This window comes from Mchenga conophoros, linkage group LG8 (assembly GCF_057382185.1).
Source record: "Mchenga conophoros isolate Kocher_MC1m ecotype Shallow Benthic linkage group LG8, M_conophoros_male_GT1.1, whole genome shotgun sequence".
Classification (NCBI taxonomy): Eukaryota; Metazoa; Chordata; class Actinopteri; order Cichliformes; family Cichlidae; genus Mchenga; species Mchenga conophoros.
In genome coordinates, this window is record NC_140533.1 from 6,213,820 (window position 1) to 6,239,556 (window position 25,737).

At 43.1% G+C, this 25,737-nt stretch overlaps 1 protein-coding gene across 3 annotated transcripts; it reads left to right on the forward strand.

Annotated features, from left to right (window-relative positions):
• The first annotated feature begins 1,199 nt into the window (after nt 1-1,199).
• On the forward strand, nt 1,200-25,639 carry itgb4 (integrin, beta 4). 3 transcript variants are annotated; one of them, XM_085283756.1, is made up of 43 exons: nt 1,200-1,566; nt 3,399-3,481; nt 3,941-4,023; nt 4,532-4,633; nt 4,750-4,954; nt 5,029-5,125; nt 5,223-5,394; nt 6,617-6,880; nt 6,987-7,076; nt 7,163-7,285; nt 8,129-8,296; nt 8,382-8,458; nt 8,578-8,786; nt 9,256-9,359; nt 9,452-9,547; nt 9,645-9,777; nt 9,873-9,998; nt 12,266-12,384; nt 12,475-12,508; nt 12,600-12,794; nt 12,898-13,001; nt 13,078-13,136; nt 13,251-13,274; nt 13,381-13,529; nt 13,637-13,816; nt 13,915-14,063; nt 14,765-14,972; nt 15,076-15,393; nt 15,546-15,718; nt 16,070-16,250; nt 16,471-16,608; nt 16,694-16,876; nt 16,960-17,088; nt 17,752-17,907; nt 19,593-19,757; nt 19,855-20,001; nt 20,387-20,521; nt 21,580-21,729; nt 21,858-22,046; nt 22,157-22,312; nt 22,406-22,570; nt 24,189-24,308; nt 24,398-25,639. In XM_085283756.1, exons 2-43 carry the CDS (start codon nt 3,406-3,408, stop codon nt 24,526-24,528), a joined length of 5,982 nt encoding a protein of 1,993 aa, XP_085139882.1. In that variant the 5' UTR covers nt 1,200-1,566; nt 3,399-3,405; the 3' UTR covers nt 24,529-25,639. The 3 variants fall into 3 exon arrangements, with proteins under 3 accessions (XP_085139882.1, XP_085139880.1, XP_085139881.1); XM_085283754.1 differs by lacking the exon at nt 17,752-17,907; XM_085283755.1 differs by lacking the exons at nt 17,752-17,907; nt 20,387-20,521.
• Nucleotides 25,640-25,737: the final 98 nt, after the last annotated feature.

Here is a 25,737-nt window from a genome sequence, read left to right on the forward strand (position 1 = left end):
GTTGAGGCAGTTGCCATGTTGCAACGAGCTTAGCTTCTGTCTTGCTAGCTTGTGCTGCGCTCAGTGGATCTGCACTCGACAGTGCAGCCTAGGCGGAGTAGTCGAACGCAGATCCACTGAGCGCTCAACACAGACAGCATCGTCAGAAGAAAAGTTGATAAAATAAATAAATTTTTTTGTTTTGTTCGATACATATGCGTACCGAACCGAAAGCACTGTATCGAACGGTTCAATATCGATACGAGTATTGTTGCACCCCTAATAAATATATGCTTCTTTTACTGACCATTGTCGTGCTGGGCAAATGTCACTGCAGGAGTCCTGAGCTGCAAAATCCAAACATGAAAAAAATAAATAAAATTCAAAAGCGTGACCCCCTAAAAGAGAAAAGAAAAAAAGAAAACAGATCAAACTGAAAATGTTCCCTTTTTTAAAAAAATGTTTTGTTTCGCACTTTAGAACCTCCATACATGAGTTTGAACAAAATGCGATGTCGTGCAGAGTTGGAACACGGAGCTCTTACGAGCTGCCCCATCAGGCATTAATATACTTCTTCTTGCTGTTCGGTTGGAAAGATGTTCCAACAAATTGTGAGAATGACACTTGAATATATTTAAACATTGAAACTGTGAAATTTTCTTTACCTTCAGTTTAAAATGTACCTACACCAAAAAAAGGAAACACAGTGAGGACTGTGAAGTGTGGCAATCAGTACATTAATATGAAATACTGGAAGATGTAAGTACAAGAAGAAAATGTGCCCTGCAAGTATGAGTACATGGTTGTGTAAACACAAATCACAGAACTGTTTCCCGTAGCCTGCAGGCAGAGCTGCTCTGTGTGCCACTCCCAAGAGCATGGGAGGAGGCTGCTGAAGGAGGGGACTGACTGCAGAGTGTCAAGCCCACACAGGTGAACTCCCGCTGGGGTGGAATGCAACGGGCGGGAGGGGGGGCTGACGCACAGAGGTGTGGACCTTTTAACTTAACAGGGTGGGGAAGATGGAGGCGGCGGAAGGGAGTTAACTCTATCTGTTAGAACTACTCACCTGGATAGGAAAGTGTGTGTGTGTGTGTGTGTGTGTGTGTGTGTGTGTGTGTGTGTGTGTGTGTGTGTGTGTGTGTGTGTGTGTGTGTGTGAGCATGCAGGAGCAAAAGGAGGGATCAAGTCACAGCCCTCGCAGTATATTCAGTCAGCTGCTCTCACTGAGTCTCATATCTCTCCCACATACACTCTGAGACACACACACTCACTCTTACTTGAGTGAGCGCAGTTTGAGGGCAAATAAGTCAATATTTGACCAGAGCGGACTGTACAGGAACAAAGAAACAGAAGAGAGTAGAAGCTGGAAGTGCGTCCGTTTCTGTTTGTAAGGGGAACTGTCAACTTGGTCACAAGGATTTGAAGTTTTTGGGTTTTTTTTTTTCCTTTTTCTGCTAACAGGTGGATACAAAAACTCTTCACCAAACTCCTGGGTCAAACAAAGCAGAGAAAAAAAACGGGGAAATAGTTTTCTTATTTATTGCTGCACCTTTGGACCTGGACTGGGCGAGAACACAGTAACAGGTTTGTTTGATCAGTAATCTCTTTGTGTGCGGTTGTAAATTGCCTGATGGCTCCATTGTTTTCAGCGTCCTCTTTAAACGATAATCGCAGAGCTTCGAGAAATCGACTGGCTACTCTACCTGTTGGTGTTTGCATGACTTTTGAGCGAAGTGTCTGCCTGTGAAACGTGCGTTATATAACTTTATATCAGGCCACATGGTTTTAGAATTGCATGCAAGACCGATGACTGAGGTTTAAACAAAGTTGCTTTAAGTTTACTTGTTATTTTCTTTTTTCTTTGTGTGTGTTTGTGAATTTGGCTTCTTGTTCTGCATGATTGCTCACATCAAAACCCAGACTGCAGTGTAGCACAGGTGAAGTGGATCAGCTATGGGGAGAGTAATCCTTCTTCTTTTGCTGCCTGTTGTGTTGCTGCTTGTGTTGTGCTGTTTGTGGTTTTATGGGAGGAATTTGCAGATAGCAGGGCGGGTTTCAGGTGTCACCCTTCAAACACGTTACAAAAGACCCTCCTGCCCTTTCACTGATGATGTCAAGACGAGGTCGGACCCGCACCCAGCGGTGGTATGTTCACCTGGCGGGCATGTTGTTGTCTGTGCAGAAACAAGCCCAGCTTAATGCCCCGCAGACTCCTTCTGAGCAAAGAAAAAAACAAAAAACAGCACGAATGACTCTGCTCTGTTTTCTGTCCCCTCAAAGCTGTAATTTGTGTCAGTGTCAGTGTCATAAATGCCTGCGTGCCTTTGATTTCGCCTGAGCGGGAGCAAAATGCAAAGTTGCACTTTTTTTTAGCTCATATTCGACGACTCATGATTAAGTTTGGGGATAAGAGCTGGTTTGTTCTGTGTTTCAGGCCCAGCTCTTTATTGCTCACGCACACACCTGCAGCCAGCTCAAGTTCACACCGAGTTGCCAGGTTGGCTTTCCCATGTGTTTTTCAGGCTGTGTTTTTAACTCGCACAGGTCATTCTCTCGCCCGAAGGAGAAATTCCTTTTCAGGGTTGTAAATCTTCGTGGCGCGAATCACCTTCTTTTCTTCCTTTTTTTTCTGCGTGTGCACTCAAATCGCATATGCCCACTGCAGCAATTACAGAGACCTTTCATGCCACACAGCGCCCTTTGTTCAGTGCCATGTTCGGTGGAGTGTTTTTTGCAGCTTCCATCCAAGATTCCAGAATGAAATTATAAAGTGGTTTTGTTGTGAAGAGTCTGCACAGCGTGCTGCTGCGAATATTTCCAGGTCCCACCCTGCATCCGCCCTTTCATGTCAGGATTCGATCCATCACTCTGCTGCAAAGATAAAGTTTGCTGGGAACCTTTTTTTCTTTATTGATCTGTATCTGAGATTTCCACCTACACCGTTACAGTGGAGCTGTATTGAATGTGTGTAGTGCAAGATGTACGGTCCCCAGTATTGGCCACGATCGACCTCAGAAGCAGCTTTTTCTTCTGCTGAAGTTTCTTCTAGAGAAGTCAGTTAACAGTTTGAATTAGAGATGACGATTTATTTATTGTAAATGGCTGTACTAACATATTCTCTCTTTGCTAACACTCCTAAAAAGTGTCCAGTGTTTTAAAGAATAGAAATCAGTGAATGTATTTTAATAGGGTCTAGTGTTTGTCTTTGGAAGCTGCTGTTTTCCCAAACTGAAGTGAAGGTAAGGGGAGCGTCTGGGCCTGGTCTCTCTGTCTGGCCCCGAGAGTGCAGGTGGTTCAAATTACACCAGAGGGAAGTAGATTCTCTGACCTTCTTTTTTTCTTTCCTTTCCCTAAAAGTGGATTTGAGAATTCTTCTACATTTGATTTTTTTCAAATTTGTTCTGTTTCTCTTGCAGGAAGGAGATGGGGAGATGGACGTTACATCTCTCGGTAGGGATCGCGCTTGTAGCGGTCCTGTTGACCTGCTCCTATGCTGAAGGTGAGAAAGACCAGATACATGTTACCTCAACTAGACACACATTTATTTATTGAGAACATTTATTGTGAAATATTTCTCAGTGCTGTTTGTTTGAAGCTACTGAGGTGTAGATTGACAGAACCTGTGCTATCTGCAAACTGTCTTGTGCTCATTTGCAGATTTTTCACCAGATTTGTACTCATTTCATTATGTCGACTAAATTACAAATTGATTACTGAAAGCTATAACTGGCGTTTTTTGTTTTTTTTTACGAATGAAGAAGTTGGATTTGACCTTAATTTTATAAAAGCTCTATTAAACCTGCTGGTTTAGCCAACTTTTATGGAATACAGGACCAAAATGAGAGATTTGAAGATGTGCTTGGTGTCAGTTGAGCTGCTGTTCACAGGTTCGGTTCTCACTGCGTTTCCTCTCTGTGATTCCTTCTGAGAGCGTTTCATTTTCTTTCTGCTCCAACAGAGAACTACTGCTTTGCCTCCAGGGCCAGCTCCTGCTCAGAATGTCTGCAAGCCGGGGTCGGCTGCGCTTACTGCTCTGAAGAGGTGAGAGTAAAAAACTGCAGAAATACGAAAGAGCAGAAAGACGATTCATTCTCAATGTTCTCATTCTTAGCATTTTGAATTTCAGGTGACACTGTTGCCTTATGTGAAGTAGTGAAGTTTATCTATTAGGTTGTAGTCAACAACTAATACATAAACAATGACATTTTAATGACAGAAAAATTCCTGTTTTTCAACTATACACTAAAGAAGTGTCTGGTTTTTTTTTTTCTTGAAGTAAATTCACAGAATTAATGAAAACTTTATGTTTTATAATTACAGGACAGTTTGGGCAATGAACTGCAAAAACCTTTTCTGTGATTTTACACATTTATCATGTAGTTTCACTGGTCCGACCCACTTAAGTCTGTTGTGTATGTTCTGTATAATGAGTGTCACGTCCCTGGTCTATAGACTGAATGTATTCCCTTTCCAATCATCTTACCTAAGTGGTCAAATGAAGATTCTGCAGGAAAGCAGTCTTCACAAATCAATCTTCCTTCTCACTCAGACCTATAATGGCCCTCGCTGTGACCTGCATAAGAACATAATTGTCCATGGCTGCCAGGCTGCAAGCATCATTACAGTTAAAAGCAGCCAGGAGATACTAAAGGTAAGTCCTGATCACTCTTCCACCAGTTTGGCCTCAGATTAATTGTTTTCAGTCAAAAGAATTTCTAGATTTCAACTTTCACATGTTCTTCTTCTTCTATCTCTCCTTCTGCGCAGAACGAATCAATCAACGTCAATCTTGAGAAGTCTCAGGTGTCACCACAGAGTACCATGATGACCTTCCTGCCAGGGGAGGAGAAAAACATGACGGTGCAGGTGTTTGCCCCAGAGAAAGGCCCTCTGGATCTTTATATTCTTATGGACTTTTCAAATTCCATGGAGGACGATTTGGACAACTTGAAAAAAATGGGGAATCAGTTGGGTGAGCATCCTTGCAAAGGCGATGTGTCCTGATGAGTGTCGATGTTATACTGACTGGGAATGTATTTCCTGTAGCTTTGCTGGTGGGGAAGCTGTCGAGTGACTACACTATTGGATTTGGAGAGTTTGTGGACAAAGTGATAGAGCCCCAGACTGACATGAGGCCCATCAAGTAAGAAAAAATGAAGAAAGTTGAGCACAGTCTGTACGTGCATTAACATAGTCAAAACATAATTTCCTCTTTGTCTTTTTTCCATCCTCTTTGTCAGACTTAAACAGCCATGGCCCAACAGCGACCCTCCGTTTGCTTTCAAAAATGTCATTAAATTGACAAGCAACGTAAGTGAATTCACCGAGAAACTTCAGAAGGAGAGAATTTCTGGCAACCTGGATGCCCCAGAGGGAGGCTTCGATGCCATATTGCAGGCTGCAGTGTGCGGGGTAAATAAAAATACTAAACCAGTGTTGCTACGCCTACATTTGTGTTAAATTCACAGGTCTAAGACTGTCACCGGGTCCGTTTTCTGCCGCTTGTCTGGGCCAGGTCGCAGGGGCAGCAGCTTAAGTAGAAAAGCCCAGTCCGTTGAACAATCACCTCCTCCAGCTCATCAACCGAAACACAGGCATTCCCAGGACAGCAGAGAGATGTAATCTCTCCACTGTGTGCTGGATCTACCCCAGGACCTACTCCTGTTCTACCTCTCCTGGTAGGAAATGCCCAGAACACCTCAAACAGGAGGCATCTTTGTCAGATGCCCAACTAGCTCCTTTCTTCCTCAGGAAGAGGCAAAGCCACCTGTCAGAGAAAGCTAATTTCTACTGTTTGTATCCACAATTGTATTCTTCTAGTTACTTCCCAGGGCTTGTAATCACAGCTGAGGGTAGGTTCATAGACTGACAGCTTCACTTTGACTCTCTGCTCTCTTCACTATGACGGACCTGTACATCACATCACTGCAGATGTTGGTCTGTCAATCCCTCTCTTTTCCCTCTCTCCTCGTTTGTGAGCAAGACCCTGAGATACTGAAACTCCTCCGCTTGGAGCAGCAACCTGGAGCGGGCACTTCACCCTCTTCCTGCTCAGAACTATAGCCTCAGACATGAAGGTGTTCATTCTCATTCCAGCTCAGCTCTCAACTGTTCCAGTGCTGGAGATCACCACCTGATGAAACTAAGAGAACCACATCACTGTGTCATTCACACTAACTCTCAGTATTCTCACATATAACTATACTTTTGTGCCAGTTTATAATTTTTTGTAAACATATTTTTCCCAGCAGTTAAAAAAAGAAAAACAATGTCTACAATGCTCCATTCCTCTATCATAATATGAACCGAAGTGTGACGTAATGAAACGAACACTAGTTTTTCATGTACAAAAGGTTATTTAGGTCCTTCAGGCCATATTTTGAAAACCCTGGTGGTAATTTTACCAAGTAGCTTATAAACACAATATCTCTTTCCTGTCAAATAGATGCTATTTCCATTACAGTTTAGTTTCTTCTGTTTCCAAGTGGGCAGAAAATGAGGAGTTACTGTTTGAGGAATATTTGGAAAGAAAGGCTTCTGACCAGCAAAGGTTGAACATGCACGTTTTCCCTAAATGCCCTTGTAATTTATTTACCACATATCTTTTGCGCTACATTGTATTTTGTTATTCTAGGATAAAATTGGCTGGCGACAAGGCAGCACACATCTCCTGGTCTTTTCCACGGAGTCAGCCTTCCACTATGAAGCTGATGGCGCTAATGTGCTAGCAGGCGTCTTGCCACGCAATGATGAGCAATGCCATCTCAATGAGCAGGGTTCTTACACAGAGGCTACAAAACAGGATTACCCATCAATACCAACGCTGGTCCGTCTCCTGGGAAAAAACAACATTATCCCAATCTTTGCTGTCACTGACCACTCCTACACGCACTACCAGGTTGGTGGGCTTTAGATCTTCATATTTCACTTAAGTCATACCGAAAGTCTGTGATAAATAGATAACTCCTTTTTTATGCCATGACATTTTTTTGTATTGTGTGCAGAAACTCGAAGAGTATTTTCCCATTGCTGAGGTTGGTCTGCTGCAAGAAGACTCATCCAATATCCTTGAAGTCATGGAGACTGCCTTTACGGTAACAGCTCACGGTTGCTAGCACTTTGTACTCTGTTCAGTCAATCTCTGCATGCTGATAGGTTTTTATACTGTGTGTCTTTTCAGAATATCCGAGCTAAGATGAGCATCCGTGCAGAGGACAGGCCCAAGGCTTTCGAGGCGAAGTTCTTGAAAGAAAGTGGACAGATTGCAAAATACGGGGAATTTAATTTCCAGCCAGGAAAAATTGTATGTGCCAAAAAAAGATATAAACAATTATTTTACTAATAAATGTATTTGTGTAATAGATTATTATTTTTGTTGGCAACAACTGGGATTTTCAGAATTTAAATGATGTAACACCGCACTCCCTATTTTACTGTAAAAAAAACTGATCTACATAATTAAGACTCACTACAGTTAACTGCATGATAAAGCAAACAACAAAAGAGTCATAAAATCAACGTGAGGCTATTCTATCAAACGTAATAACCATTTTACTCTGTTGCCAAATGGTAAATAATTATTTTTCACTAGTGGCATGTGGTGACTTTTACAGAAAGGCAAGCAGAGACAATGAGCCCCAGACATTTTGGCCAAAGTGGTTACTAAGAGAAAATTTGTGTTACAGTGGAAAAGGATACACTGTACAAATCATTTACAAATCGTTAGGTTTTGCTTGCCCTGGCAGAAAACTACTGTTTTGTACACATTTTTGCCCTGTTAAACATCCATAGATCTATTTTCCTGCTTATCCAACTTAGCTATACATCACCAGTCTTTAACAGGAAAGCAAGAGAGAGACAACCAAACATGCTCATGTTCATGCCACGGCCAGTCACCAGTTAACCTAATAAGTAATGAATGATGAAACTGATGTAACCAGATCCAAATCAGAGTTATAAAAGGAAACCAGGCCAAAACAGTTTTGAATCAGCTTGTAAAAAATGCATTTTAATACTGTAAAGTCTGATATTTTCACATGACAGTCTGTGGGGATTGATTTACAACCACAGGAAGCAGGAACAGGAGGAACTACCTAAATGGATTTGGTGACATGATTTTGTGTGTGTGTGTTTGTGTGATTTCTAGGGCAAATTCGTGATGCAGCTCAAAGCTCAACGGATGATTGATGAAAACCACGTCTGCAAAATGGACCCGAATGAAAACAAGGGAGTAATGAGAGTCAAACCGACCACCTTTAGCACCGGGGTCATGGTTGATGCCACAATTTTGTGTCCAACCTGTGACTGTGAGAAGGTTAGAAGCACACAAAAAGCCTAGTTAAAGTCACATTTCTTTATGGCAGATCATCTTTAAAAGACTATCTTTAACTCTCCTCCAGTCACCCATTCGTAATGCACCTCGATGCAATGGAAAAGGAGACCTGGTGTGTGGGAAATGTCGATGCCATGGTGGCTGGTGAGACTTAATTATTCATTCTATAGAAATAATTTAAAAAAACTTACCAGGATGGCACATATGAAAATGATTTCAGACTTTTTGGTTTAATATAGTTTGCTGTCACGTCTCCTCTCCAGGGTGGGTCCTTTCTGTAATTGTTCAGGGAGTGGTTCAGCTGCAGACATCAACCAGTGCAAAGCAAAGGAAACAGATGAACCTTGTTCCGGACGCGGAGAATGTCAGGAGTGTGGAACCTGCATATGCTACAACCCAAATCAGTTTGAAGGACCCTACTGCGAGTATGACAAGACCCAGTGCCAAAGGCATGCAGGTTTCCTCTGCAATGGTACGCCAGACTGTGATGTTTTGTGACTCTTGCCACTGCAAACTAAGAATAATGGATGTAGTCACGGTGATGTCACCATATGACTTTGTCATTTTGTGTATTTTACCCTAGAAATTATCGGCTTGGCGCTACTAATTAGTGCTAGGCAGCAGGCTAATAAAATACTGGAAATTCACTCATTAATGCTGAAACACAGACTTCTTGAACATTTTTAGACAGCCTCAAGTGGCCACTAGGGGAACTGCAGATTTTTGACACTTTCATGTTAGCTTATTTTTTCAGTCAGAAGTCAAAGGGACATTTAGCAGATAAAGACTCAAGTAAATTGTAATTGTGTTTGTTTGCTGGGTTTGTTAGCTTTGTCACCTTGATAATATTGATAATAGCGATCTTATTTTCCAGCAGTGTTACTTCCAAAACTCTCTAAATGTACAAAAATGTTACATCTCATTCTTTCCTCTCTCATCAGACCGTGGCTCTTGCGTTAAGGGTCAGTGTGCGTGCACTGAGGGCTGGACAGGAAATGCTTGCGAGTGTCCCACGAGCAGCCAGACCTGTCTGGACAGCAAAGGGGTGAGCAGAGCCATTTATATTTGTTAATTAAATTGAATTATCATGTATCTTTAAATATAAGAAGCGCATGACTGTGTCCTTGTGTGTGCCAGGTTATCTGCGGTGGTCGAGGTAAATGTGTATGCGGCCGGTGTGAATGTTCAGACTCTGGGATGGAGTTGACTTCAACCTGTGAGCCAAATTTCCAGGTGGGTGGATAAGTAGATATGTAAATACTTTTTAGCCTCAGTTAACATCTGAGTGGTCTTGCTTGAGTTTCTCTTCGTGTGTTCGTAACTTTTCTAGGCTCAGCTAGGTGTGTGTGAGGGCACGAGGAGTTGTGTCCAGTGTCAGGCCTGGAAGAAGGGAGAGATGAAGGAAACAGAGAAGTGTGACAAGTGTCCGTTCAAAGTCATCATGGTGGACGAACTGAAAAAAAGTAAAAACCTACAAATTAACTTAAACAATGATTATCAGCTAGGACACTTTTAGCAGTAATAACACACGCTTAATGATCATGATTTGCGTTTTCAGAGGAGGAAGTGTATGAGTCATGCAGTTTCCGTGATGAGGACGATGACTGCACGTACCACTACACCGTTGACAATGCGAAAGATTCAGAAAAGACAGATTTGGAGGTTCAGGTGCTCAAGAAGAAGGGTGAGTGTTTGTATTTTACATCTGCTCTGTGCTCTTGTGACAACAGCTTATGTGTTATAATATGTGATTGCTGAATGTGGAGGAATCCTACATGATCACACAAATTTCTTTAATTTCAAAGTTCTTGTCATGAGTGTGATAAGAGTAGCTTGGAGAAAATTAACTGCAGGTGTAGTGTGTCGTGTGCAGAGATGGTGTGTACTGTACTGTAATCTAATTACTTTTTTCAAGTAACGAGTAAAGTAAGGGATTACTATTGCAAAAACGGTAATTAGATTACCGTTACTTTCCTGTAGGAACGCTGCGTTACTGCGTTACTAAAACCGTGATTTTTTTGCAAGAATGTCTCACGACAGTGATGTAAGCGAGTGCGCCGTTAGCGACAACAGCTGTGTGCAGATCAACAATGGATCATATATCGATTGTGGGAGAGAGTATGAGCGTGCAGCGTTTAAAGCGTGGAAGTACTGACCTTACTTTGAGTTTGACTCCATAAAAAGTGACAAAAACATTAGCGTCCATCGTGTGTGGGAAGAAAACTTCTTTTTACAGCGAAAAAACCCTAAACTTCCGAGCAAGCACCGAGTGCGCAACAATGTAATGGGAAACTCACAGAGAAAGTCGCAGATTCTTCAACTGACCGCGGCACACCTGCACCAGGGTAAACCTCCGCCTACCCTACGCCTGCTTTACAGGTGAAAATAGAGCAACAGGACCGCTGAGTCTTTGACTTTATTTATTTTCTGCTGTGTTTTACTTTCATCTATTTGAAAGAGTGAGTGAAAACACAAAAAATATTTTATTTTATGAGCTGGAATGTGCAGAAAATAGGTTTAAATGTTAAACTAATTTATTCAAGTCAGAGAATGTTGCATATAATTAAATTTTTGCTTGATGCATAAAATTAAAAGATTAAAACTGATAAAACAAATTTTAAAAAGAGACTTTTCCATTTGATTGCATTTTGTATGATGGATTATGTAGAAAAAGTAGAATTGGGCTGAAAGATCTATCACTTTATCACCTCTTCAGGTTGTAAATTGTGTTTTTAAAAAGTAACTAAGTAACTAAGTAATTAATTACTTTTGAAAATAAGTAATCAGTAAAATAACGGGATTACTTTTTTGGGAAAGTAATCAGTAATTAGTTACTGATTACTTTTTTCAAGTAACTTGACCAACACTGGTCGTGTGTTGTAATCTTATTAATAGTAAATAATAATGGATTGGATTTATATAGCACTTTTCAAGGCACCCAAAGCGCTTTACAATGCCACTATTCATTCACTCTCACATTCACACACTGGTGGAGGCAGCTACAGTTGTAGCCACAGCTGCCCTGGGGCAGACTGACAGAAGCGAGGCTGCCATATCGCGCCATCGGCCCCTCTGGCCAACACCAGTAGGCAAGTAGGGTAAAGTGTCTTGCCCAGGGACACAACGACCAGGACAGAGAGCCCAGGGATCGAACCGGTGCCCTTCCGGTTACAGATGCGATTCCCAACCCCCTGAGCCACGGTCGCCTAATAACTTCAACCTAATAATAACCTTAGGATTAATTGTTCTTTAACTTTATGCGCTCTTTATTTAGGCAAACGTATTTAACGACACTAAGAAGTGCAGTGAATCTTATCAGGCTTGAAAAAATGAACCTCATACACACCGCCAGCTCTTCTGGTAAAACACCGAGGCTCCGGGACGTGTCCCGGATCTGCCCCAAAGGCCTCCTTCCTGAAACCCCCAGTAGGCAAGCTAGTGAGTTACCTGAATGACAACTAGCACCTTTTGATGTAGCGAAGTAGTGGCTTTGGCACTGAGCGTGTCCCAATTGCCCAAGCTCTTAACCCTGTCTCAAAGTGAAAACCATGTACAACCTTCAGAGGAAGCAACTCCTGTTTTACCTCTCCTGGATTGCAGTCACTATGGCCCCACCAATGCAGCGAGCCAGATAAGGTCCTTTCTTAAAAAAAAGAGGGTTAATCACAGTTAGCAGTTGGATAGAACTTCCTCCAGTATGTTACGGCGAATGAGCTCTGAGCCCTGGAGTAGATGGCTTCACTCCACACTTTGTAATCCAGTCTTGATGTTAAGAAATAAAGATTTTCAGCAGTATTCTGTGACTGCTCATAAACCGATATCCATAACTGTTTTCAACAAAAGATTTAATGATATCACACAGACTTTAGAACAACAAAGCTGCAGCTCTAGCAGCTGTGCTTTCTATGATTTTGTTTCTAACTTTATCAATTTCTCCTGACGACTCTTCAGACTGCCCCCCTGGGAGCCTCTTGTGGTTGCTTCCCCTCATCCTGTTCCTCTTGTTGCTGTTGGCTCTTCTGCTGCTTTGCTGCTGGAAGTATTGCGCCTGCTGCAAGGCCTGCTTTCAGGTAATAAACACTCACATTTGGAACTGTAAATAATTAATTTTTTATATAAGTCACAGGGGAGGTAATGGTTTCTGTCTTTTCTCAACACAGAGCTGTCTGGCTCTGCTGCCTTGCTGTAGGAGAGGTAAGATGTTTATCATGTTGTATATTATTCATCATTTCCAGCAGGGGTTTGTGTTGAAGGTGAGCGACCTCATGTTGAATTCTATTTTCAGGCCGCATAGTTGGATTCAAAGAAGATGAATATTTGCTCCGTCAGTCTCTGCTTACCTCAGATCATCTTGACACACCGATGGTGAGGACCGGTCCACCCAAAGGTACTGATGTGGTTCGCTGGAAGGTTACAGACAATGTCCACCGTGGACCCAATCACCCCCAGGCTCTAATAAAGCCAAACCCTAAAGAGACCAGTGAGTTCTTTCAAAAGCAGAAAAATTGAAGAAAAAGTCAAATGGAGTTTTGGAGTAAAAAAAACTTTTACACACATTTTTTCTTTCTTTTCAACTTTTGTAGTCCCATTCCCGATCTCACTTCGACTGAACAGGCTCTTCTCTGAGAGCCTGACACACCCCGATTCCAGAGAGGGTGACCAGCTCCGCAAGGAAGTTGCAGATAATGTGAGTCTTTTGGATTGTTTGTGGGCATGTATCAGTGTAGGAACAGTTTCACTTAGCTGTTTGTTTTTCCATTTAGCTAAATGAGTTGTACAAGCAAATTCCTGGGGCGCAGAAGGTGCAGAAGACCTCCTTCAGGTAAGATGGACTAAATGTCCAGTAACACCAAAATATGTGTGCTTTTTTGTCATCAAAGCTAGAAACAAATGGTTGATTTTCTCAGTAATTGTTGCTTTTTCTTTGCCCTTGCAGAACACAGAGAAATGCTGGAAAAAGGTATCATTAATATTGTAATAATGCAAGAAAACGGTACAGGTTTTGTCTTCTTAGGGAACCTAAGGTGATTCATGTCTAACTTCTCTGGCCCTGCTGTGCTCTTTAGGCAGGACTACACCATCATGGACACCGTCTTGTCTGCTCCTCGCAGCAGCTACCCAGATATCGTCAAACTTACTGAAAAGAACGTCCAGTCTGGAAACTTCCACGACCTGAAAGTGGTGCCGGGCTACTACACAGTAGCTACAGATAGAGGTGTGTGTTATTTGCGTGCCCAAATGGTTAAAATGGATCTTTTGTTTGCAGCAAAGCCAAGCTATACTCTTATTACTGCCTGCCATAAATCTGCTCTTCTTCTGCAGAGGCTGCTGGAGCCATAGAGTTCCAAGAAGGTGTGGAATCAGTAGACGTCCATGTGCCGCTCTTTGTCAAAGATGAAGACGATGACAAGAAACAACTGCTGGTGGAGGCTGTAGATGTGCCTTTGGGGATTGCAGAGATTGGAAAACGTTTGGTTAACATCACCATCATCAAAGAGCACGGTGAGGAATGTTGAGTTAAAGTTCGAGAGGCCCTGTGGTTTGAACAGTGTATGATGTTTGATCGTATAAACTGATTCTTTCCTCTGTTCCTCCACCAGCCACCAGTGTCTTTTCATTCCTCCAGCCGTCTTACACCTACAGCAGGAAGGATGGAGTGGCCAACATCCCAGTCAGTAGAGAGATCATTGAGGACGGACGCACACAAGTCGCATACCGCTCACGAGACCTCACTGCCAAGGATAAGAAGGTGAGCTGCTGCGTACTGGTAGCATGTGCGGCTTTTTATGTATGATATGGATGGGACTGAAAAATGAAGCCAACATGGCCACATTAAGGTGTCTCCGAAAAGTGAGTAAGCACTCACAGACGTCCATGTTAAGACATTAACACGTTTACAGTCCGAAAACTGTATCATCTCTACAACTTGTTAATAACAATTGTACACTGGGTGAGTGTTTTATAACTCATCCATTTGGATGCTGTTGGGACTTTAAATTCAAAAAGATTTTATTTTATTTTTATTTATATACCAAAGGTGGATGCAGCTTGTTAACCATCATCCAAATATGGTCACGATTACCTCTAAAAATCCAAGGACGTGACCAAAACACTAAATGTATTATTTTCAGCCAGATTTAGAAAGCAGGGGTCTCCAACTCCAGCCCTCGAGAGCTACTGTCCTGCAGCTTTTAGATGCATCCTTGTTCCAACACACCTGAATCAAATGAACGGCTTTGCCACACTTGAGGTAATTCGCGCATTTGATTCAGCTTGCTGGAGTAGCTGACACTAAAAGCTGCAGGACAGCAGCTCTCGAGGACTAGAGTTGGAGACCCCTACTTTAGAGCCTTTACAGGCTTGTGCCAACTTCTAATCACAGTCAGCGTGTGTGGTATAGGTCAGTGGGTTTTCCACATTACCAAACGGTTCCTCCATAATGTATTTCAGGACTACTTGACTGTAGAAGGAGACCTGACCTATGGTCCAGGTGAGACTCAGAAGATAGTTCCTGTTCGTCTCCTGGAGCTGAGTGAGAAAGATGGTCTACTAGAAGACAAACAGGTCAAACAGTTTGTCATGGACCTCAGTAATCCAAGGCAGGGTGCCAAGCTGGGACGCTACCCGAGAACCACTGTTACTATCGCAGACCTGCCAGGTAAATGGATGCACAAGTGTTCTGATCACAGCCTTGATTCTAAGAGAAGAATTGATCGCTAAAGTTGCTCCTCTTTCCCACATTATCGCTCTTTATCACACAGAACCCAGTGTGATGGCGTTCAAGAAGGCCACCCAGAACTTCACCACAACAGATCCAACCTACACCATTCCAGTGGTCCGCACTCGCAGCCCCGAGACCCCTGCCACAGTGAAATGGCGCACCAAGAAGGCCCAGCGCTTTGAGTTATCTGGCCCTCTGAAGTTTTCTCCCGGAGAGACAGAAAAGAACATTGTGATTGATCCAAAAGCCTACCCCGGACCCATCCAGCCTGAGACCTTCCAGCTTGAGCTATTTGACCCAAGTACCAACGCTTCTATTGGAGACAAGAAGACCACCGTTGTCAATGTCACAGATGGAGGTAAGTGTGTTGAGGTGATGTTGAGTGAACTGTTAGTTCCACAAACACATTCATCCAAAGATTTACTGAAATGGCATTTGAGAAGTTTCAATCATTGTGAAACAAAATTACTGCAAGTTTGTTTATCTGGTAATTCCTTCCAATCCCCACAGTTCCAAGATCTCCTGAAATAGCACAGATGGCACAGAAGGGCTTCATAAACAGGAAAGCTGCCTCACCTGGTGGTCACCTCCTCTCCCCAGAAAACCCTAAGGCTGTAGCAACTGGACCCAGAAGCATCCGCCTCAACTGGGAACCTCCACCTGGTAACCCCATGGGGTACAAGGTACGCGAAATATCGCTGATAAGGCCTTGAAACAATATTTATCAAACTCACTGACTCCTAATCGGCCATTCACACTGCAGAAGCGAACAAATTTCTTTAAATCACGCTTGATTTTTCTGATTGTTATGCACGAAAAAAACAGGTCTCACCAACCACATCACTGCATTTGGCAGCTTTTTTTTAGGACAGATTTTCTGCAAATCACGCACGACTTTCAGTCAAGTTCAAAAAAATTCAGGATTTTATTTCATTTTTTCGCAACGCGCTTGGTGTGTAGAGGGCTTTAGTTTAAGAGCTGAATCCCATCAAGAAGATTTTTGGAATATTTATCAAGTCAGTGTTTTCTTTTAGGTCAAGTATTGGATCTATGGTGATCCAGAGAAAGATGCCCAGGTCTTAGATGTGAAGACTCCACATGCTGACTTGACCAACCTGTATCCCTACTGTGACTATGAGATGCGAGTGTGTGCCTACAATTCAGTGGGAGATGGCTACGATACTGACGTCGTCACCTGTCAAACACTGGAGGATGGTAATTACTGTAAACCCAGTCAATTTCTGTTAAATGCAACTTCTTTTTTTTAACATTAAAGCCCAGATTCCTCCAGCTTATAGCTAATAAGGATGCCGTGGTTCAATGCAATCATGTTACGATACAATTTACCCCCCACGTTAGAGCTAGTTTGTTTGGAACAACCTGTCTCAAGGCTAAATTTAAACTCACAAGTGGCTGCTGTGGCATTTTCCCGTAGTGCCCGGAGAACCTGGTCGTTTGGCCTTCAATGTCATCAGTCCAACTGTCACTCAGCTCAGCTGGGCAGAGCCTGCAGAGACCAACGGCAACATTACGGCTTACGAGGTCATCTACACGCCCATCGATGACGATATGAGTAAGAGACCCGCTCGTAAAACACAAAAGTTCTCCACATGCGCTGGGAGCACCAAAGTTTGATTCTATCCTGTTGCTTCTCGCAGAGCCAGTAGGACCAGCTAAGAAAGTGAAGATCGACAATCCTAAAAAGCGAATGCTGTTGATCGAGAACCTCCAGAACGCACAAACCTATCAGTACAAGGTCCGTGCCAAGAACAGCGTGGGCTGGGGTCCCTTCAGAGATGCAACCATCAACTTGGCATCGCAGCCAGCCAGACCGCTGTCCAGTAAGTCGGTGACAAAGACCTCCCCAGAGCGCTCAGCCTCCATGAAAAATCATTTACCCCTTTCTTTTTCTTTCTGCCCCCAGTTCCCATCATTCCAGATGTCCCCATTGTGGATGCCGAGGCGGGAGATGAGTATGACGGCTACCTGATGTACAGCAACGAGGTGCTGAAGTCACCTGTAGGCTCCAAGACACCCAGTGTGTCTGGTGACGGTGGGTATCCAGAGCCAAAAGCACAACCTCTTCTTGAGAGCTGATAGTGTCAGAGAACGAGCTGTGACTGTAACGTGGATCCAGTGATTTCAATTCATACTCTTGATGCTCCGAGGCATCGTGTGTTAGGCAACGTGTTCTTTATGCAAAATATGCTGGCCCTTCTGAAAGAGAAGGAACATACATACTTTTCCTTTTTTGGGTTCTTTCTAATTTTTTCAGGTTTTTAGTATAAAACGTCTGAAAACATAAAAAAGACCCACCAGAGCTCTGAGACTCTGTGTTATTCTCAAGGCTCTGTCATGCTTTTTTGATACCACTTCCATCTGGCGGCCTTTTCCTACAGGCAGCGCCCCAGTCAAGCAGCAGCAAAAGTCTGCTTCCACTGCATCCGCAGAAATATGCAGTAGATGTCTCTGTGATCACAAACCAAAATGTCTTCAGTCTGCTGTCACTCTCCTGCTTTTTGCAGCCATTGTGTTGCTCTCATTTTTCTCCAGTAGTGCTAAAGTTGCTACTCACTTCCAAGACAGTTTGCACTTAAGCGATATATAATCACATCTACAGTACATGCATGCAGTTTGTCTTGTAAAGTACTCTATAGCAAAACAAACAAACCCACCCTTGGCCTGCTTGCTTCTCCACTGTAACCACCAAATCAAGGCTGGAAATATGTCAAGTTGGTGGGGTCCAACCTGGATCTCCGTAAGGTGTCGTGGAAAAGGCGAGTGGATGTCATCCCCAGTCGGCTCAGCACAGACACAGAGACGAGCTCAGATGAGACCCCCAACCCCAGCTACACCAAAACACCCCTGCCAGGTGAAGAACACTCCATCCGACCCCGCAGATAGGCAGCCGGCATGCCAGCTGTTACGCACGGCCAGTCATGCTCCCAGCAAGGCAACAACGTTTCTCTCTGCTTTCGTGGTTTAACTCATACTCAAATGTTACCACTTGTCCTTAGTCGGCACCTGCCCCATCTATCCTGCCCAGAGACGAGCACTGGCATCAACTGCTGCACCTCCAGTTGATGATCGGGTCTATTCTCTTTGTGTCCCACTGGGGAGGTTGTGATCTGGAGGCAGCTTGCCTGTGGTATAAAGCTGTATTACAAGCTTAGTTAGTGTGCAGAAGCACAGAATAAACAGGCTTTTTGGGGGGTTTATTAATTAAAATACAGTTTCATCTCTGCAGAGCACTTTTCTCGCAGCTCTTTTTCCTTTTATTTTCGAATGTGCTTTTACATACGCGGCTCGGTTATTCACATTGGGGAGGCTGCCAGTATTTGATATGTTTTCTGCACATTAAGCAACAGCATTTACAGTTTTGCTTCTGTAGATGAAGACATGCTCACTTCTCTACTTGCTTATAGAGAAAGTACTTTAGTTTCATCATGGGATACTTTATCCACAGGTCAATGAAATATCTCAATATTAACTACATTAATTTGGAATGGCTAAACTTTAAGACTAATAATATTTCTTATCAGCCTAAATGGTAAATGGCCTGTATTTATATAGCGCTTTACTAGTCCCTAAGGACCCCAAAGCGCTTTACATATCCAGTCATCCACACACACATTCACACACTGGTGATGGCAGCTACATTGTAGCCACAGCCACCCTGGGGCGCACTGACAGAGGCGAGGCTGCCGGACACTGGCGCCACCGGGCCCTCTGACCACCCCCAGTAGGCAACGGGTGAAGTGTCTTGCCCAAGGACACAACGACCGAGACTGTCCGAGCCGGGGCTCGAACCGGCAACCTTCCGATTACAAGGCGAACTCCCAACTCTTGAGCCATGATCGCCCCAAGCCTAAGGGGAGTGTTGTAACACTAAGAAGTTATGTGTACCAACATGCCGAGATTATATAATAACTGTGTTTGGTAGTGTGTGTTAGCTTCCTAGCCTTTAACCCGAGTTCTATTTTGCTGTTTTATTTCTGTGATTTTTATGTTTTTATTTTTACTAACCAGCTTAAACAAAATCAGTAAAATTTCTATGCTGTAAAAAAAATTTTCTGACTGGCTCTTCCTTACCTGGCTTCCCCAAGTTGTTGTACACCTGGATACTCGCTGGTGTTGCAATACAATGACCATATAAGGAAATCTGCGCCGTCTCCGAGTTTGGCTCACATCTATTATTTGTACATACTGTGACATTATTTGTTACTTTGGCCATGTGTAAGGTGAGCGTCCTTTAAAATATGACTCTATGACCTGCTGCAATACAAGTAAGCATAACATGTGATTTGCTTGGAGAAAAATACAGTCTTCTAGCAATAAAAAAGAAGTGATTTCAGCTTGATTGAATGAAAAAGTGCGGTTGTAGTGTTCACTGCCCTATTGCACATAAGCGGGACTGAAACTGTTGCTGCTTTACTCTCCGCGTTCTGGCTGAGGCTGCTTCCCATCAGTGGCACTGAGAGTGAATGAACGCTTTAAATGTTGCAGATTGTGTACTGTGTTATTAACAACCCCGGCTCTCGCTGTCGTGCATCACAGATTATATGAACGGGAAGTGGGAACAGAATTTCCTTTTCCCCGGAGGGTCAGGAACACGTAACCTGTCAGCATCGTCCTCCCCCATGTCCACTCTGAGCTCAAACTACAGAGGGGCGGGCGGCTCCTATACCACGGAAACAACCACCACCTACTTGTCTGGGCCAGGTATGATGGGAGGGTGGGAGCAGCGCTGAGAAAAAGTAAAGTAAAACTTCATAACGCCGCATGTCTTTATCCTTCATCTGTCTCTCCTTCCATGCAGGAGGCTCTCGCAGACAGGATTTGATCGGAGGTGTCCACACCTCTGACGTTATCCTGAGGAAGCGTTCGGAGAACCGAGGCTACATGGAAGAAAATATCCGTGATTCTATCGTCATGGGGGACCTGTCAAGCAAATTCCCAGATCTTGGTAAGTTTTCACAGAGGTTTGAATTAATTTAGAGAAATTGAGAATGAATTATTTCTGTTCTTCTGGCCACGAGAGATGCTTTTCTATTTTTTTGGAGTGCAACAGTAAAGATGCCGTGGCAGGTAAACTATGCAAGAGCATGAGCCCATTGGTTTGGACATCTGTTAGCAGGGTTGGGGCTGTTGGCTGCACAGCAGACTTTGCAGGAGCTAAGCTGACTATCGCTGTTTCTCCCTCCCTCCCCTCGTTTCTATTCTACTTCTTTTTTCTTCCCTCCTTATGCGCTTCCCTCCCCCTTCTGTTTTGCTTCCATCATTTTCTTTACCTCCTGGTGTCCTGCTCCCCTCTACCCCTCCCTCCTTTCCCCTGCTCAATGCGCCATCAGGTGGGTTCGGCTACACTGGGATGCAGAGCAGCTCTCAGAGTCACTTCAGCTACAGCCTGTCTCAGGGCTCGAGGGCCAGGAATCAGTCTTCAGACGTCAATGAAGCCTTGTATAGTCTGGACAGGGTTCTCCATGGTAAGTCTGCAGCATACAAGCATGGAAGCACTGGAAGGGTTTGCTGGGTGTGATGCATAAAGCACCCCTCTGCAGTCTTCGCTGCTTCTTTAAACGTGTGGAACTTTGCCTCGCTCTGAGATCCGATGTTCTAACAACTAGAAATCCCTTTTGTTTTAGATTAACACAATATTTCATTCATGTATACACATCACATCATTATTTCAAGGGGAACACACTCATAAAACAGACTTGATGCTAGCAATTGATATCATAAATTCAATCACCAGCCTCACCGACAAAGGGAATCGAGACCTTAGATTTTCATACAAACTGACTCCTTGTTGCAATCAGAGTAGTCGCCTCCTGCTGGCCGTTAGAAAGAATTGTGCCTTGGCATCACTTTTTTCAGACCTAGCAGGGATGCTAATAGTCAAACACATTACAGTTTTGCTTTTTATTGAATTTATTCATTTGCTTAACAGCTAGACTTTCTCCCACCCCAACCTGTCACAGCAGATGGCCCCGCCCCTCCCTGAGCCTGGTTCTGCTGGATGTTTCTTCCTGTTAAAAGGGAGTTTTTCCTTCCCACTTTTGCCAAAGTGCTTGCTCATAAGGGGTCATATGACTGTTGGGTTTTTCTCTGTATGTATTATTATAGGGTCTACCTTACAATATAAAGCACATTGAGGCGACTGTTGTTGTGATTTGGTGCTTGAATTAGTTTCAGGAGTTGGTGGAGATGAATATTGGGTTTATTATATTTTTCTTGTAGCCAAAACCACCAAAACTCGTATGTCATAAAAGGTCTGTGAGGGAATTTGATGTTAAATACAGTTTATCCTGCTGCCTTTAATCGCAGTGCTATTAGAACTACGCAAGAGCTGTAATGTATAATGCAATATATAATCTGTGACAGTCTTAAAATCAGTTCCATCGCTGCAAAGCACTCAGAGTAATGGAGATAAACGGCTTTGTGAAATTAGAAAAGTCATTTAAATCTAATCTGTCCCCTCTCTGATCTGAAGACGCACCACACATCTGTTAGGATGCTCATGTTTTTGTGTGTTATCTCTCAGATGCACGACTCGCCCCCGGCATTCCAGACACCCCGAGCAGACTGGTGTTTTCTGCACTGGGACCAACGGCCCTCAAAGTCAGCTGGCAGGAGCCCCACTGTGAGAAAGACATCCTCGCATACTGCGTCCTCTACCAGCTCCTCAACGGAGGTAAGTGCAAGGAGCACAACGTTAATGTGGAAGAGCGAGAACAGGATGTGCGTGTATTCACTTCCTGTTTATGGAGGCAGTTGACATCTTCTCCGATGGTGATGCTGACCACGCTCTGCTCCCTGTAGGTGAGATGAAGCGTATCAACGTGACAAACCCGGCAGAGAACTCGGTGATCATCCAGGACCTGCTGCCAAATCACTCCTACCTGTTTAAGGTGAAGGCTCAGAGCCAGGAGGGCTGGGGTCCGGAAAGAGAGGGCGTCATCACCATCGAGTCTGCTGTCGACCCCAAGAGCCCCCTCAGCCCTGTGCCAGGTGCTCATTCACTTATCAGTCCACAAAAACAACGTCTGCTTATCTTAACAAAGGCACTCGATCTAATATTTCTCCTTCCTCATGCTGTCGCTTGTCACTTCTTCCTCCAGGTTCGCCTTTCACTCTTAGCACTCCCAGCGCTCCAGGACCTCTGGTGTTCACAGCTCTGAGTCCTGATTCGCTGCAGCTCAGCTGGGAGAAACCACGCAAGCCCAACGGAGAGATCCTGGGATATGTAGTCACCTGCGAACAGCTGCATGGCGGAGGTGAGGCTTTCTGCACAAAGGTCACTTGCAGTAAAGCTGTTACATTTTAAATTGTGCGAATTTGGTTTGACCTCTGTTTCCTGTTTCCTGCAGGTGATATGCGTTCCTTCCAGGTGAACAGCGATGGCGCTGAAACCAGTCTGACCGTTCCCAACCTGACTGAGAACATGCCCTACAAGTTTAAGGTCCAGGCTCGAACCACACAGGGCTTCGGTCCGGAGAGGGAGGGCATCATCACCATTGAATCTCAGGATGGAAGTAAGATAAAGCCCGTACTGACAGATTGGCGTCTGATATTAATTTTAAAAATACAACAAAAAAACTCCCAGCGGTTGTTGCTAGAAGCTGAAATAGACAAAAAGCTGATCCCCTCGGAGGGATGAGCGTAAATGTCAGTCTCTTTGTCTGTATTGGAGTGCAGGGCAGCTTCTGTCCAGAGTTGACATTTTAGACTGAGGCTATGCAAGAGCAAACATTTTGGAGTTATGTAACAGGAATATGCTCGATGAATTTTAAAGCTGGTACCAAAAAAGATCCATCTTCTGGGAACCTCTGGGGTAATTTATGATCCTCTCAGTCAAGGAGAAATATTGGCATGACTGTGGCGCAGCAAAGGTGCAGAGGTCTCTGTAATCCATCAAGAATTAATAGAAATTTGTCCAGCGATTCTTACTTTTAGCATAAATTGACAGAAATTATCATTTCCATGAGTTAATATGCATTTTTAAATGTTAAAAACTTAGATTCAACATTAAGAAAGCAAGCTTTTGTTGTGCTGCTTTGCACAATAGAAGTTATTGAGTTAAATCTGAAGATTGACAGGTGCTTGTTGACCTCAGGGTTCCGCTTACAGATAGGGAACCTTACATGACACCCAAAAGAGGAACGCGATCCAGCCCACTGGAAGGCTTTACAAAAAAAACTCCCATCATTAAAGGTACCGTTGAGGTCACCAAATGTCGTCTTTATGGGGGAATGAGTTACAGGGCGTCCACACAGGAAGCAGTTGGCTAGTTGCACATCTTGTTGTGCTCGATGGTTAGCTAGAGGACATTGTAGAGTCAGATTGCCTAGATAACTTTCTGAGGTGTTCATTCTTTTTGGCTTTAGTCGCTCACCTTGAAGTTGCAGCGTTATTTTGGTAGCTGTTCAAAGTCACTGACGGTCTCTTCAGAGCAGAGCAGCGGTAACTGTCAGATTTGATCAGCATTTCCTGTTTGGCGATCAACATGTGGATGTCCTTATTTGAGGAACTAAAAGTAGATCCTGATTTGGGTTATTTTAAAATATAAGCTGAAACAGTTTTTAAAGAGGCGTGAGACATGCTCTTCTTTGTACTACTGTTTGGGCGCCATTTACATTTTTTTGTCTACATTTTCTGGGGTTTGAGGTTTGCGTGTGCTCCTGGGTTTTATGAATTTTTACACAGTGTAAATACCTGTATTTCAAAAAAAGTTATATGTCTTATGTTGAGGAGATATCAGCTAGGTTGATCCTAGAGTTGGGCTTTGCTTTTGTGTAATATCACTTTATACCACAAGATGGTGCTGTTAATTATTATAACCTTTATTTAACCAGGCAAGCCATTAAGATAACATTTTTGTTCATAAAGGCAGCCAGCCAAAGCATAACACCTCCTAATATTTCAGAAATTAAACAACAGCGCACATTTCAGCTACATTTCAACACCACTTGTAGAATGCTGCCCCCTGGTGGTGAAGGTTTGGTTAAAATACCTTTAAAAGCTCATGTAGGATGAAGCATTGCAAATTAGCTTAAGCTTATATGATAATGTATTGCTCAACGCATTTCTGTCACTCCTTCTTGGAGATAACAGACTTCTCATCCATCTGTTTTTGTCCTTCCTTGCCTGTAGGTGCTTTGTCCCAGCACAGCAGCCAGTCGATGACACGGCGGGAGGTTTTCCACATGCCAACGGAAGTCAGCACACGAACTAACATCTCCCACACCGTGCTCGACGACCCCTTCTTCTCAGGTACAAAAATAATAAACTAAGCTTCATTTCTCTTCTTTTTAAAATAGGATGTGTTCACTGACTGTTATGTACCACTGTCTGTCCAACAGATGGGATGATGATGACTACGCAGCACACAGAGACTAGCGGCATGGTGACTCGTCAGATCACCAAGGAGGTGGTTCAGAGGGGCGTCATGGGAGCAACTACTGTCACAAAGAAGATGTTTTATGAATCTTAAAGGGCGCGTTTGACAAACTGGCATCCAAGTGTTCGACATAATGAGAAATCATATTTGAGAATCTCTTTTAAAAAGAGTCGACTTCACAGTGCTGAGAGTGTTTTTGTATATGTGCGAGGGGGTGTAGCTTTCACTTTGCAACCAAAATTACATTCCACATAAGAACTCGTGTATGTTACAATCTGCCGTCATTTTCTTCTATAAGTTCAGTTTGTTTTAACATATCCATACGTATCAAATATCAAGCTAGGTCTATGAACTCACTTTGTGTTGCACATTTCCTGCTAACGAGGAAAAAGCCTGATTCTCTACTGCAGGCACATGATCAAAAATATACAGGATGTAACATGTTTTTGTATCTCATACATTTGAATTAAGTTGGTATTTTTCATGCTTAAAGTTTTTCTTCTCCCCGTGTGTTTAGCATTTTAAGAAGTTTTTGACAGTAAGATATGTGTACGGTCGTCCTGAGTTACAAAACAGATGCACACACAAAAAAATAACAAGAAAATAAAACCATTTCACTTTGCCTAAAAATTTTGGGACACCATTTTTTAAATGGAAGGAGTCCTAGCCCTTGAAACAGCGGAAGATATTGCAGTTATTAGGGAATATTTTCACAAAGGATATTTACCATTCAAACCCTGAAATCAAGAATTAGGCCTGAGCATAGAGGCATGAGGAAATCTGCATTTGTAAGAAAGCAAGGTGCTCCCTATAAACAGTAAAATAGTATTTGTTGCATTTAAGAGTGATAAGGATTTTTAACTATCCATACTGCCTGTTGCCTGTTGTTTTTTGCTTTATTTTGTATTTTGCATCTTCAGGCCCCCGTACAAATGTGTGTAAAGACAGAAAGATTGTATTTGCTTCTACTGCAAGTGCTACTATGTTTGGCTTTATATTTTCTTTGAAAATGCTTTTGTGAAACATTTTTGAGGGAAGCTCCTTGGTAGGAAAATGGATAAGTGGATAAACGTCTCACCAAAAAACATTTTCAGTAGTTTTCCTGTTCTTTCGATCAATTATGTATCTCTTACTTTTTAACAGTTGAACTTTTATTATTTTATTTTTCAACTATTTTATTGCACATAATAAAGATTTGAAAGGATTTTGTGCTGGCTGATGGTTTGTGCAAACTTGTGCAAAAATAAGTGAACCAAAAATAATACAAATGCAACTCCTGCAGGTTTAGATCTCACCCTGGGT